Genomic DNA, 16,164 nt, shown 5'->3' with positions numbered 1-16,164 from the left:
AATAGGATAACCAGACAACTACAGGCTATATTAAAGTACCGTAATGTGTCTAGGGGTATAATCTCAGTTACTTTATCCTTTTTCTTTCTTTTTATGTGATAAAGCAAGGGACATAGTGGTCAACATGTTATCTCACTGAACAGTACATTAATCAGTACAACTCCAAACAGGAGGTGTAAGTTTCCATCTCACCACTAGATGGCGATATATGGCAACTCTGATCTAAATGCTTGTCCCCAGTCATTTGCACAAGAATCCATGCCCATCAGATTCATACCATAGATAGACTTCTTCCAACAAGTTTGTCAGTCATACAGTTCAACTCTTTATTCCCAACATCGTGAGAGGAATTCTGTCTCCACAGTTCTTCAGACCCTCTTCCACTAATGGAGAGCATGTATCACTGGCACAGCTGACTTTTCCTCTTTCCCCTGTCGATTATCGTTTTCACTGTCTGACTTAAAACTTCAGGTGTACAGTTTGCAGAGCTTGACTTGCTCTCATTTGTCATTTTAGCCAAACTGGTTGTGCCCTTCCAGACGCGAGTGTTGTCCCACTGACCTACTAAATCAAACCTTTTCTTTTGTTGTAAGTGCTCAACAATGTGTGGCAATGCGTCCTTCACAAAACACCTACATAATATTCCTATGATGACAATAGATTGTGTCAGTTAAAACTGATTTTATTGTGAACTGTTAATCTCCTATTGTATTACTTTTATATTTCTGGAGGGAGCTATGTCTGCAGTAGGTGAGCTATGGCCCTATGATATATCTCTGATAGTATCACTTCTCATAACAATCCTGTGGACATAATGTATGATTTGATGATAGTACAGCAGGTCTATCCAAATACGTGTATCATTCGTACAAGTTATTTGCATACTACTTGTGTGCTTCCGCTTAGCCAATTGAAAAGAACTCTTAGAGTCCACCGCCTCCTGTCTTATCCAAATCACCCTGTCAAATTCCCCTCCCTGTACTACGCACTGTAATTGCTCTATTTGGGTCTGTCCCGTGTCCTGCCTGCTCACCGAGTGCTGTCCTCCCCGGGAGACAGTGGACTCTCACACCGTCTCTCAGCTGCAGGGGCAGCCCTACGGCTGGTGCCTCCCGGCGCGCACTGACGCCTTCACTTCCCAACCTGCGCGCTACGGATTTCGCCAAACATCAGGACCATTCACAGTTCAGCTAAAACTTAAGGCATTATACAGTCATGTTTCAGTTTTCAGTGACAGAGGATCCGCGACAACAGCACTCCTGAATTGGGAACCGTGCGGACAGGACAGGGGACAGTCTTGGTTGTCTCCCCCCGGGCAATGTGCGCAAGGTGATACAGCTGAGTTACCTCACTGCTGGAGCCGCATTACATGGATTTCCCCACCAATCGTCACTTTTATGCGGGACTGTTCGATGCCACTTATAACTCATTGAGTTCAGGATACTTCAGCTCAAGTTAGCCCCCTTTCCCTGACAGTTTCCCTCCCGAACTTCAGCCGTCAGTGGACCATTTTGCGACCGCGACGATGGGCTCGCAGACCGGAGAGGCTCTGCAGAAACAGGCGCTCCTCTGGCTGCTGTTGGGTGAGTTTGCCTCCGGATTATAATACATGTAAAATAAATCAAAATGAGGTCAGCAGGCAAAGCTAAGACCTCCTAGGTGATCATCACTATGCATACAACCACCTAGTTATATATACAAAAAAGAAAATAAAATCACTTCTTTTCATCATGCGTGCAATTTTATTAATTTTGGCTATAATGTAGAGCCTAGGCTACTGTCAATTAGGGCAACTTAAAAAGGAGGTAAGCCGAGTTCAAGTGTGTTTACACTCCACTCCGTGGCCAGGGAGCTATTTAGTAGTGGGGTAACTGAAAGTATAACACAACACCCATTTTAATTTTATTTTCACTTTTTAAATGTGATTTTGGACAGGTATATAAGAAATGCAATTAGTTAAGACTGAGCTGGTTGTTCCCTGCTACAGAGAAGCACTGTAATATTCCCATAGAGGTTTGAAGTGGGTCTCCGGTGCTCAATAATGAGTTTGAAGTGAACGTGTAGTAATTTTTATGGTATCATTACAGCATCCCTGTCACGTTCTGAGGGAAGCTTACCGTGGAGGTCTGCTGTGATATTTCCATAGTATCCCTATAAAATGTATCATAGGATAAGTGTAGCTGTCAGCCTGTCTCCTAGTGTGTTTTTAATTGGGGCCAAGCAGTACAGTTGTGAAGTGCAGAGAGTTGGCAGGGTGGAAGTACTGCATGCTTGAGACTCTGCATGCTGTGATCCTGTCTTCCTATGCATTTCAATTATAATGAGGCTTAACGCTGGATATGGTGATACTTGGGTTCTCTTATTTCAGCTCTGGGGACACAGTGAGCAGCTAATGTTACCTCGGTCCTAAGTATACTCCTGCTGGTCAGGGTGCATTCTCACCTAAAACGCCAGGGCTGCTGCACAACTCAAATAAAATCTCTATAAATCTCTATAATCTCCACATCATTCCATTGTTAAAATGAAGATTTTTATGAGCAGGAGATAGATTAGGCTTGGGTTATAGCTGTATGTGCTTGTTTCGTACACTATAAAAACTGCATAAGTCATATTTAACCTATAAAGCCAAATTAACATCTGCTGTTGGGGAGATAATTTAGTCACTGTAATCACATAGATTTCATATAGGCTTTGAACACATTTTAATTTAATTATTTCTGGCTGAGATATAGGCCACATTTATGTGATATAATCATTTGAATCACTCATTTGGAAGTGTAATGGAAAACAAATGGAAACAAATTCAATGCATACAGGAGAATTTAAATATGCTCTTAGCACATGCAGTTCTTCATATGAGCACACATTAAGTTGAGGTTGGTTACATGGTTCAGCCACCTCTGTTGTTTGTTAGAGCAGTGGTTTGCAAACTGGTGTCTGAGACCCCCAGGGGGTCCTCAGCAAAATGATGAATAGTAATAATTGGAGTTGGAATAATTCCACTTTAAGCTGTTAGAATTTATAAATTATGTATGAGTGATTATTTATTTTTTATGTTTTAATCTGACCACTTGGAACCTGTCAGTGTTCAGTGTTCAGTTTAATAATTGGTCCTACTGCAAAGCACTGTGTTAGAGCTTTAGTCTAACTTTGGCCTGAAAAGCTGATGGGTTCTGACTGGAAAAGAGCCTTATTGTATGAAGCCACTGAGTTCCACCTAGATTGACGATTTAAGTATAGCAGAGCCTGCTAATCTCCTGAAACGTGTGCCAGAAAGAAGGGGCAGATTTTGTTGGATGACTCTTCACAGCTTCTCGTTAGAAAGCAGTAAGCATCAATAAACTCCTAGGCTGGAAATAAAGTGGCTATGCTGGCTGATAGAAGGTTGTTGTTTGTTTTTTTTTGTAACACAGGGATCAATATTCAATTTCATTAAAGTTTCTTGGTACATGTGGAGACAAGGGTGTGGCGACAGCGTCCACGTAACATTGGCACTGACTGTTATTTATTTTCTCTGTGTGTCTTATAGATAGATATTTTCTGCTGTGTTTATGGTAGCAGTTAGTGCCCTGATTGTACCTTTTCCTGAGTTTTTGTATCAGTTAAGGTGTTTCAGTGATGAAAGACTATCCAGCAGTGGAATCAGTAAAGTAAAATTACCATTATGGAGGCAGACAGTAATGTCTTTAGCAGGGAATGGCATCACCAAATGTGACAAAGCCTGCTTGGTGTGCCACAAGGAGGAAGAAGTGTAACAACAAAGTACAACTGGTAATAATTCTTGGCAAACGTGCCTATGTTTATTCAACATATCCTTTACAATAGAAGATCGTAGTGCAGAGAGGCATTTGAGAGCCTGGTTTAATCCGTAAACAGATTTAGAAGAGCATGTGCATGCGTAATGACAGATCTCTGCAGGAGTTGATGAGTTTTTAACCACACAGTTGCCTGCTCTAGGGACCTGCAGTTTGTTCCACGTTTTTACTGCCATATGGAAAACCCAATTTAGAAATTATACTTGTAACAGATCTACAAATAAACAAAAATGAATCCATGCATCTGTTTGCATTTGTCAACACTGAGCTGGGGAAAATCCTGAATGCCTGTGGGGTTGGTTGATATTGGAGGCTGACTCCTTCTTAACTTCTATGTACAGTAGGTATGCATGGCTGAAAAGTGAAACTGTCATACCAAAGTGAAATACAAGCCTTGCACAGCATAATGGCATTTGGAGGATGCTTTTATCCAAAACACAACACAGAGCCATGAGCGCATAGGGACGGTCCCAGTGGAAATTGTACCGCCATGCTTTACCATTTGCATACTTTCCACATCACCCACAGCTTTTAGTGCTGTAGTGAATGACACTGTATGGGATTAAATAATTATCTGAGAGAGAACTTCAGGGAAAGCTGGACATGGCATTTGTGAATCTGAAGATATGTCTACCGCTACATCTCATATGTCAGTTATTCAATTTCCTACTTTTCACATCACCACTAATAAAAAATGTATGATAAAACCACTCAGCTGATAAGGCCACAGGTTACTGTTGCAACACATTCACTTCTCAGACTGTAAAATGTCTCTCTCCCTTTCTCTGTGTCCTTCTTTCTGTCTTTTTCTCTCTCCTGCATGCACACATTCTTGCACATGCCTGCAGCTCTCTGCCTGTGAACACATTCTGTTGACCGGGGTTCATTCCCCAACCCCTGATACTAACACTAACCACTAAATGCTTTAACCTAACCATAACCGTAATTCAAACCCTGTTTCCTAACCTTAAAATAAGCACTTGGTGTTTGTTTTTGTTTTTGTAAAAGTTTTTTTTTTATTTTTTTGGCATTTCTTTTTATTTTGATAGTGACAGCGGAGAGACATAGGAAACACAGCAACACTGATGAACAGGCATATGTACATATAAAACTTGCAGCTGCACACACACACTTGCTTACACACACACACGGAAGTGCAGCCTATGCACACATTGCGATGCTCTCTGACAAAGGTGTTTGTCCGAGCTTCCAGATGAGGCGGACTCCGCTGCTCTTTGCTCCTCGTTTCCTGTTACAAAGGCTCCATGTAGGCGTAGTGTATTTACAGAAAGAAAAAGTTGTGAGTCATCACAGCGGCACCAGGTTGCCTCATTACCGTTTCACAGTCTTCCTCTCTAAATCAGTAGTTTTCAAACATTTGCTCTGGAACCCTCATTTTCTAAGGTATTTTTTCTAAGATCCCAACCGATTTGCGGGCTATTAGATCAAAGTAGCGTGAATTACCCTCTTTTGTGCAGTTAATGTGTGAGTCTAGGCTATTTCATAACCAACAGGGGGCTTTTCAAGGTAGTGACCGCATCACACTGTTAGTAGAGCAGTGATGTGACACAAAGTTGAAAGGGTCAAATCAAACCAGCGTATGCTACTAAAGTCATTAATCTCCCCAGAATAATTTAAGTGCTAATCAGAAGCAATTTTTAATTTTCTGTAGCACTCAGCGTGGTGGCCGATGACCAGAGAGCGAATAAGAGGGAACGGGTCCTTCACTCTTTCCCACAGATATGAAGGGATTGGCTCACAGAGGCACTGTAATCCTCTTTCCCTGACACGATAGTCTTTCATCTTTGGGCTCAGATTTCAATTTGAAGTCATTTGAAGCACATTTCACGCACATGGATCACACTGAAGCCATAATGTTATGGTAGAGGAGCAGCCAGAGGGTGGATTTATGCTGTAAAATACTTCGAGGAACAGTAATGACAATTTGACTCATCTCACTGGATGGTCTATAAGCAATAAAAAAAATGTTGATAGACCATTCTTGAAGTAAAGGTCGAGGCTTAAAATGAGTCATGCAATGTCTGGTGGGTCTTAGTATAGCAAGAGTATAACTGTGTTTTAATGAGTTTGGAGCGAGGGTGTTAATCAGTTTCAGATTGAGAAAGTGTAAGACACCTTGGGTTAATTAATTTTGTTCGCTCAAACTTTTTTCTAGTTCCCATCAATTCATCTGAGCTCTCGGAAATCCATTCTTGTTGATGTGCCAGCGATCGTCCTATTTTCACTGTTTGTTTTTTTTTTTTTCCTCTGTAACAGCCTGAGGGCAGTCAGTATGACCTTCTCTGCTAAATGCTGAATAATCAAAGCCTCAGACTTCATGAATCAGCATATAGGCTTAAAAAGTGGGAAAGTCCAAAAAAACATCGATAAAAAAAGCTGCAGTTTTGCCCTCCTCTTCAGAGAGGTGAACAAAAATATCAATATATAACACTAACAAGAGTGAAAGTGTGAGCACCAAAGATGCTGCACTCTCTCTGTGAAGCTCTCTCTGTTGGAAGACCAGCAGAAAGGTCTGCCAGCCCGGGCGCACAGTGCATCCACTACATCTGCAGATGGCTTGTGATGACAGAGGCTGAACTGCAAAAAAATAATTTGACCTCTGTTGTGGTAGTGAAAACAAACTGAATGTTGGAAATGGATGCACCTGCATACATTTTTGCACCTGCTTTTGTTGCCGTGTCTTTAAATGAAGACAAAGTTATGAATATGGTGTTTCTGTTGTCAGACTTCCCATTTTGGATTCTAGGTGAAGATGTACCACCATGTTTTGAAATGTTTGTTTATTACATATTTTGAAAGTAAAAACTAAAAATGAACAGTCACAATCAAGAATATTATTTAAAGTTGCTACATGTAGTATTATGTGTTTTCCAACTTTCCCATGCACCCCATTTTTTTCCTCCCTGCCACAAATAGACTTCACTCTGCAAGCTTTTGATTCAAAAATAAGGGAACATGCACTCCAAATTTCAGTTAGCATAAAGTTGAAAATAGAAGTAATAATAGAAGTTGAATTTTTTTTTTTTTCGAAAAGCAGAACTCAAATAAAGTTGTGCATCACTTTCAAAGTATAGCACAATGTTTTGAGATGTCAAGCAATACAGATTTGTGTAAGCATTTCAGAAGAGGTCTCATGAAATCTGACATGCGGTGTTAAAATGCAGTGTTAGAGGCCACCAGTCTTTACGGTGATGGTGCCACCATAAACTTGCTCATCAGAAACTCTTTGCCAAGAGGTTTACTGCTGTGTTATGGCTGGCATCCTGCAGTGCCAGCAGGTAAGGCTGTTTTTAGGCCACAGTGTAAACACAGCAAGATAAAGGAGGGAGCAGGGAGAGAGAGAAAGTGGCGAACCTCCCACTGCTGTAGATGAATATCAGGACCCTGTGATGGTGCCAGCAGAGACCGTAGTGTCTGCCTCTCTTCCCAGTCCCCGATATAACTCAGCTTGTGGAACCCTCACCTATTTAGATAACTTGGATCCATGGACTTTATAGAAATGGAAATGTTTCTCCCTTGCTCTGACAGAGACACATTTCTGATGTAGAGGACTCAAGAGGATGTTTCTGAGAATCTTAGGGTTGGAGAGAGAGAGAGAGATTGATCTAGAGAGAGTGAAAGAGAGAGAATGAATATACAGAATGTATTAAATGGAGAGAAAAAAACGAGGAATGTGGGGCTGGGTTGCAAAGGTTTTAATAGTGCTTATAGATATTTTCCTTGTTTATGACTTGTACAAGTGTGTTTGTGCACGGATGTTTCCTGTTAGTCATGTGACAGGACCCGCCCACTGGACTTTGGTTAATTAGATTGATGCAGAATAAGGGATGAGAGGAAAAGAAGGAGAATGCGAACAACAGTAGCTACGCCCCCTTTTAATGTAGCTGTTCCTCCTCGTGTGATATTGGATATAAATTTCCACATCCACTCTCTCTCCCTACTGCCCAACGTGTCTCTGTCTCTCAGTTATGAGTAGCAAAATGTGAGTAATAGCTGTTTAATGCTTAAGTGAGATGTTTTCCCCCAGTAAAATTCTCAAAAGACAAGATATTCAAATGATGACCCCAGGCCATGCATCACCTCTTCAGCTCCGTGCCGAAGGTTTGCAGCATTCAGCTTTTGAAATCAGACGAGATGTGCTCACCACTGGAAAGATTATTTCAAATTTTACTTCAAGGAGCCTTTTTTTGATACTCTTCAGGAAGGACTAGAGTGCCTATTTGGTGATTATTGAAAACTTTCTATTTATAGCTGTGAAGACAGGAATTTGAGGGCTGTTGTGAGGGTCTGGCATCACCCTCGTTAGCACATGGTGTCAAACAAGTGCCTCCAATTAGTTGTAGAATGTAGGTAACACTGTGGGACAAGGGAACGACAGCTCTTGCTGCACAATTGCCTTATAAATGAACAAACAATCCATTGTGTGTGTGTGTGTGTGTGTGTGTGTGTGTGTGTGTGTGTGTGTGTGTGTGTGTGTGCATGCGTGTGTACGTGCATGCGTGTGTGTGTGTATGTCCTCACACAGATCCACTTCAGCACCAGGACTACTGAATTATTTCTGTTCACTTTTCTACGCCCTAGTCATCATCATTTAGGCAAGTCCATTCAAATTTATTTCCAAAGCACATTTAAAAACAACTATGGCTGACCAAAGTGCTGTACAAAGCCAAGATCTAAAAATGTGAATAGAATAAAATGAAATAAAGTGATCTAGTGATGAAGTGAATCTAATGATGATAGCACTCATAGTCAGTAGTAAAACTGAAATAAAAAAAAAAAAAAACAGCACAAGAAATAATCCCATCATGAAAATCACATATACATTTATTATATTTATTGTATATTATATTACATTTATTAATAAATTACTCAGGGAGAAGCATGAGTGTTGCCATTCTTTCCCCTCCCCCCTCAAATGTGTATATGTACTTATATTTCTATGGGTTTATAGATTTATTTGTTGTGATGTGCACAGCATCAGAAACACACTTAAAAAGGAGCAGCTGTTTTGTCAGGTTTTTCTGTTTTAGAATATTATTAAAAGCTATGAGCATAACTCCATTTCCTCTCCCTCCTGATGCTCCTCTTCATCGTCTCTTCAAAATCCGACACATTAGTCCCCTCACTGAGCAGCAGAGTGGGTTTTACAGCCCTTTTTTTCTGGGACGCTGCTCTTACACATTACATTAAGCCTTACATAACAATGGCGTAGTGATATTGTTGAGGTGGTTCACTTGACTAGTGCACCAGGCTGGAATTTTCTTTTGAAAGGCGACTCCTCATTGTATTTCTGCTTTATGGAGAGAACGGCATGGGATGTGGCAGTGGCTACATGCAGGATTCAAACCCACAACATCAAGACTAAATGGCATGCGGTCCCACTTGCAGAGCTACCAAATATCCTGGTGGGATTTCTCTAAACATTTATTTGACCAGACTGGTTGAATAGTAACACATTGGTATTTGTAGCAATGACCTGAGGGAGCAGTTATGGGGGCAAGGAGGTTTTGCATTCTGTGCATACCCACATTTGCACTTGCAAGTTGCTCAGTCCAACCGCAGTCTTGTGCTGTTGATCTCTGAGCAGCTAGACCGGAGCAGTTTGAGGTTAAGTGACTCACTTTGGGGACAGTAAAGTGGCAGCAGCAGCCCAGAGGTTGAAGAGGCTGTAGCTTCTTGTGCTGGATGGCTTGTCACTGGCGAGTCACCAGTTTGAATCCTGAGACCATCTGAGAAAATAAAGATGGCAAAGTAATGGAGTAACACACTCATATCACTGTTTGGGATGGAAACTTTAGCAGGGCAAGTCCAGCCCAGCCATATCCTACTGTTGCTGGAATAGGACAAACATGGACAAATTCCCCAGTAAAAACATATGAGGTATAAATGAACAAAATCTGGAGGGACTGACATTTTAAGGTGCTGTATAGGGCCCAGTGCAACTAGTTACAAGAATCTGGCCTAGGGAGAGAAACGCTTTCAATTCCTATCACCATATAGTTTTTTGGTGCAATTTTTTATGAGTTATCTACGAAGAAGTAAGCAACATGAATTGACACACATTTGGGATTCCTCAAACATGCACATGTTTAAACATACAAAGAATAAGATAAGAGTTTAGACATGAACAAGAAGCCCAATGGTTACTTTTAGATTACAGTTCCCACAGTGATTGACAGGCCGCAGGCAGGGTTACTGTCAAAGTAAATTAACTGCCAGGTGGTGGATAAGCTTCTTATATCATACATTTAGGGGGATTGGAATCATAAGATAAGGTTATTTGACCAAAAAGGCATAAGTGTGATTACTAAATAAAACAGTTAAATGAAAGAAAAAACAGGATTGTATTTGTAGATGTGGATCTTTGGTTGTACGCAGTCTGGATTTGGAACCAGTAAGCTAACTAACTTCTCTGCTAAATTAATGAAGTCTTGTTGTTCCCAGGATTGCTAGCTAATGTTTCAACTGTCAGGCCTATCTGTTTTACTTTATTTTTCATTAATTAATTTTTTTTATGTAGTTCAATAGCGCTGTTGTCACTTTTGCCACTGTTCTCAGTTTTCCAGATAGACTGTGACACAACTTGAAAATGGATGCATGTGGGGATCGTCTTGCACGCCTGAACCCACAAGTTCCTAAGTAGATCATGAATTTGAACTGGTGACCCTCCAGCCATGAGCACACTTCTCTACCACTCTGCACCATTTTGAAATGCCAGATATGATTTCACAGCCCATTCATTTGCGGAAACCCTCTTTCACAAATTACATTTTAAAACAACCCATGTAAGAAATTCTCATAGGATTTTCTCTATATATTTTTCAAATGAAATGTAATAAGGACTAATGGGCTACGCACCATGGCTCCAATGAGCTGCCTTCCATCAACATTTTCATTATTTTTCCTCCTGCTGCCTTTGATGTGTAACTTACCAATATACTTGAGCGGGTTTTGTATCAAATTATGCAAAGAAAATCCCAAATTAGACCAAATGGAAGCCACTGTTTGTGACAATGTCATTTGCATTAGTGTTTTTATAGCTTTTTTTTTTGTTTGTTTGTTTGTTTTTTACAAATTTAACCAGAAAATCAAGCATTGATGATCTTAATATTCCACTGCTGAGATCATATAACATTCAGACTGATCATATAATAAGTTCAAACTGTGCCTGGGACATTTGCCACATATCATACTCCTTCTTTTCCCATTATTCTATTTTCCATTCACTGAGTGTCCAATAAAGCAACAGTGGTTTACAAATAGTGTTAAAAACAGTGATTAGATTAATGACAACCAATCAGCAGCTGCATTGAGCAGGAAAAATCCCATGGATCTGTGTCTCACACAAATTGGAGCAAGGGTTATTTGTTGATTAACTGCATCTTTATTGTTGATTCCTGTCAGCTGAAGAAGGGAGGAGGGCAGGTAATTTAACCTCCACACTGCATCCCCTGGTAAATCAGAACAGATTGCCCCCCTGCTCTGCAGCACCACACTGCATTGATCACATGATTTTACAGCTCATATATCTGTGACAAGCCTGTCTCAAACATCATTTTGACCTCAGCCCCTTCACCTTCACTGGCTTTTACTGTTCCTGGCTCCAGCTCCTATTCAGTGTTAACCACAGAGATGAATGGTTCTCATCCCCTCTCTCTCTCATTCTTTTACTCTCAAAATTTTTAATGTATTGTAAGACCTCCTTTCAGTCTCCCTCTCCATCTCTCCCATATTCCCGATGTAGCAATAAATACAGGGAAACCTCTCTCCTCTCTGCCGCCTATTTTCCCTACATTAACCTGTTTTATAACTGGTTATGACTGGTGTGTGTTTCTGTCCAGAGTATGCATGTGTGTTTTTGTGTGTTTGTGCATGCTTGTCTTTGTAACCCACTTATTCAGTGTCACGCCTCAGCTGCTAATGAGGAGTGCTGGGGGAGCTGCTGCTTTCTGGGAAATGCAGCATGTATGCCTTTGTATATGTAAGAGTTTATGTGAGCCTGTGTGTTTTTGATTGGTAGCCTACTGTATGCATGGGTCTGAGCGTGTGTGTGTGTGTGTGTGTCATGTACATCATGGGATAACTATTAGCAATTAGTCAGGCTCACTTCAGCACCTTGCTGTGGAAGCCAGGCTGGTGGCAGTGCCCTCCCACCACAAATATACATATATGCATGCACACACGCACACGCACACGCACGCGCGCGCACACACACACACACACACACACACACACACACACACACACACACGCACACACACACACAAAGAGACACAGTGGTAGCCAAGCAGAGACAGCACTGTTTCTAATGATTATAGACTCTCACTCTATCTCTCTAGAGATAGTGTGGACACGCACACACACACACACACACACACACACACACACACACACCACTGATTTGGCTCACTGTCACATGCTGTCATATACTTGGCACCCATTCCCTTGCAATGGGAGACGGGTTGACATGGGAAGTGAATCCAAAATGCTCACCCATGCTTTAACAAGTAATGCTACAGTGCCCTTGAGCAAGGCACTGAATGCTCAGTTACCAACAGTAAAAGGCTGTGATCATATAAGTGCATAAATATAGAGCTGCAGTTAAAGATAACCTGACTTTGGGGTGAGAGAGAATGTCATGCCACTTGTTTCTCTAATGTTTCCAAATGAGTAACTGTAAATTGTAGAAGAGGCATTCATTCATTCATTCATTCATTCATTCATTCATTTTCCATACCTGCTGGAAAATGGTTGCAGGGGACTAGAACCAATCCTAGCAAATTACGGAAATTGGTTACAGCACTGAATATTTAGTTTGAATTCAAACTTTCTCAGCAACATTATCATTCTTCTTCTTCTTTTTCTTCTTTCTATAATAATAATAATTATTATTAGTCATAGTAGTAGTAGTAGTAGTAGTAGTAGAGGTAGTAAAAATTTGGTTAATTGTGACAATGCTATGAAAAAGCATGATCATAGACTTGGTTTATGAATTAGAGAATAATTTTGTGGAGTCGAAGTTGGAGTTGTTTAACTCACATCGACTTTATTCAAAAGTATTATTGTCAGTTGTGAACCAGGCAATATGACCTAACCCCAAGAAAACCTAGATATTATACCTAGTGGTGTCAAATTATCGCGTTAATTGAGATTAATTAATTACAGTCATATTTAGCGCGTTATGTTTTTTAATCGAGTTAATCTAATTTTTAATCTCTAACTTTACTTTTTGTGTTTGGGCTTGTTTAGCATAAGCTGATAGGCTCCTATTGTCAGGCCCGAACTCTACATCGGGAGATTTCCCGAAGCGCCGGCCTGTCACTGGCCCGGTGGCCTGCCCGTCTTTTTTTTTTTTTTTTTTTTTAAGTCAGAGAGACAGGCCAGGCCAATCAGAGGCCAGCAACCTGTGAAGAGGTCAAGACGTGATTGGTTTGTTTTGATTAACACCCGCCCCAACAGTCCGAGTCCGTTGTAAACAGGCAGCATGTTGAGGAGGGGGTGTCGCGACTCGTGTGTGTGTGTCTGACTGTGGAGGAGAGGAGAGGAGAGGAGAGGAGGTGGAAGAAAAGGTTGCGTGATCGAAGTTTATACATTACCGTATTTATCCGAATATAAGACAATATTTTTTCCATTGAAAATGCCCTGAAAAAACGCCCTCGTCTAATATTGGGGGTCTAAGCAAATACACATGTATTGTGCATATGTAAACCAGTAGGTAGGCTCGCCTGATGCCGCGATTACCGGCGAATGGCCGCATTGCGCAGTCATTGCAGCCGCGTATGAACAAAAATTGATGTGGCAGTAGGCTATGTGTGCGCCGCTCACCTGTCAGATCCGGCAGACCAGACCCGGTGCCGCGCCTCGCCTGATGCCGACCGGTGGCTTTTTTATTCAAACAAGATTTTGTCCATATAATTTTTTTTTTTTTTTTTTCCAAAAAAGGGTCTTGAAAAAGAGGGGTCGTCCCCCCGACCCGCATCGGACTGATCTGCTACAATAATGTAATGAATTTAAAGGGAAATACCTCAAGTTGAGGGCTTTTCTCAGCAATTTTAGGTGAGATTAAAAAAGAGATTAATTAGATCAATTAATTACAGATCATAATTAATTAATCTCTCAATTTTTTTAATCTCTTGACACCACTAATTATACCTGAAGACAATACAACTTTTACTGTCATTTATGGTTTTGAGAAAATTGATAGATGATTATAAATACCTACTGGACAGTTCTGAACCTTGGGAGACTCCTATATGGATGCTGAGATGCAGAGGTGTCAATAAAGGACAGGTTTGGTATTTTTCAACCCAAATGTACCATACATAGCACAGCCTCACCTCCAGCTTGAGGTGAGGTTGTGCTATGTATGGGACATTTGAAACTCTGCTGCAGCTTCTTGCTAGTCAACACATTCCAGCAGAGGACTTGTTTTGGTCTTCAAAAAACATTATGAAGGCTAATTTTGAAACACAGTCAAATACATCTTGAAATTGTCCACCCAAAACATGGCTGCAGCTGGTGCTTTCAAACAGGTTTTGTTTAGTATTTGCAGTAATACCTCGCCTTGCAGACACCCACACCGATCTGCTGCTAAGTCAGTCTCTTGAACTCAGACTGGAGAATTTCGATCTTGTAAATGTTTGACCAGTGGCAACACTGCATTCATGGTGTCAACTCAGGAAGGATGGTCTTTGGTATTACTCATGGATAAAAATTCAGAGTTGTCTTGTGAGAATTCATGTTGACATATTTGACTGTGTTGTGAATTTCCCATGTCCAAAAAGGGCATTTATAAAGTTTTTTGAGGGCAAAAACAAGTGCACAGAGAAACTGGAATTAAACCTTAGCATTATCTCATTATGTTTTCTTTGGGCGGCACACCCATTGTAGAATTCTGGCTGGCGACAGATGCTGATTGGCCCAGACAGAATTTGACTCTGTTAAACAGCCATTGATGGAAGCTATTCCTGAGACTGAATCTGTAAATAGCTCCTGAGTAGGTGAGATCTGGGAGAGTGACTCAAGAGCCAATGCGAGGCTACAGAGTGAGGGATGAAGGTCATCCATATTTAGTCCTCTCGCTCCGTTAAATTACACCGTGCCACCTTCAGTGATGGTCCCCTGGGAAATAGTCATCATATTCTAAAATATTCATCAGCCATTTGACAAGCACGTAATGCTTAGCGTGTTACCCCCGTATGAATGGATTACAGGTGTAATCTGAACGGCTGATGAATACTTCAAACATGACCTTTGCAGGTGTGGATGGTAGTGGTGGGTGAGGCAGGGAGAAAAAGAGAGATTCAATTAAATGGCATGACTTAACAGGGGGAGAGGGAGTAAATAGAGGAAATGTCAGGATGTATGCTGTATTAAAGATGACATCAGTTGAGAGAGGGTATTAAATTCAGAATGACAGCGAGGAGAAGTGAGAGACTGGTAGAGTTATGTCATGAGGGTGATGCATGGCAGCACTAACTTGAACTAATTATGCATTATGCAGATGAGTCCTGGCCTCTGCTGGCTTATGGCTGCAGAAGCATCATGTTAATTTATCGAGGGGAGGGAAACATGAAGAGGCAAGATTAATATGGACCCGCTCGTGGTACCTTTCTTCTCTCACCACACATTTTCACTGCAATCACATTTAGGCCTACTGTTCTCTTAATTGAATTGAATTTAATACTCACTCTCTCACCTTCTGTTGTTGTCTTACTACATCTCTCTTTCTCTCTTGCCATTCAGACAAGTGGTAGAACGCCAAGTTTGCTAGCATTCCAGAGTTATTATTAAACCAGAATTAAGCATGGTTAGCTCTGCACAGTTCCCTCTGTCTTTGTCTTTTTTTTGCCAGTCTTTTTTATGGCTGAGAGTTGTCCACTGACAAAGAGGGAGAGAAAGTACAAGAGCTCAGCTGTTTGCGGCCTTACGCTGGCTCAAAAACACCGCTGGCATATCAGCAAAACTGGCTTTGCATATTCTCTTGGGGGGGATCACACGGATTTGGAAAAAAAACATCTTGGTGGTGCTCTTGATTTTTCACTTTACATGTTGGGTTTTCAATAAGCAATTAAAGGGCTGACAAGTTAAATCCCATGCCTCCAAATTCACTGCCAGCAGACAGCTTTTTAACGGAGGCCTGGCAGCAAATCATCAATTCACAGCTGAAAGTAGGAACGACATTTCATTCGTGCTATTTGAAGTGAACGCAACTGCACATCCCCTTCCATGCAGCTGCACCTGCATGTCATTATGAGTCTCACAGGACTAGTGGGGGTGAACGTACATCACGATCTGTTGTGGGCAGTTTAAACAGGTTCAAATTTGA

At 41.1% G+C, this 16,164-nt stretch overlaps 1 protein-coding gene across 1 annotated transcript in view; it reads left to right on the top strand.

Annotated features, from left to right (window-relative positions):
• Positions 1–1,022: 1,022 nt before the first annotated feature.
• The window catches only part of ramp1 (receptor activity modifying protein 1), a 58,167-nt gene continuing 43,025 nt past the window's right edge, over positions 1,023–16,164 (top strand). Inside the window, exon 1 of the mRNA XM_030080419.1 lies at positions 1,023–1,583. Within this exon, the coding sequence (XP_029936279.1) occupies positions 1,526–1,583 (58 nt within the window). The 5' untranslated portion in view covers positions 1,023–1,525. The remainder of the gene's footprint in view (positions 1,584–16,164) is intronic.

Source organism: Myripristis murdjan, chromosome 21 (assembly GCF_902150065.1).
Source record: "Myripristis murdjan chromosome 21, fMyrMur1.1, whole genome shotgun sequence".
Classification (NCBI taxonomy): domain Eukaryota; kingdom Metazoa; phylum Chordata; class Actinopteri; order Holocentriformes; family Holocentridae; genus Myripristis; species Myripristis murdjan.
Note: the sequence above shows the minus strand (reverse complement) of the source record. Positions and strands in the feature narration are given on the sequence as shown.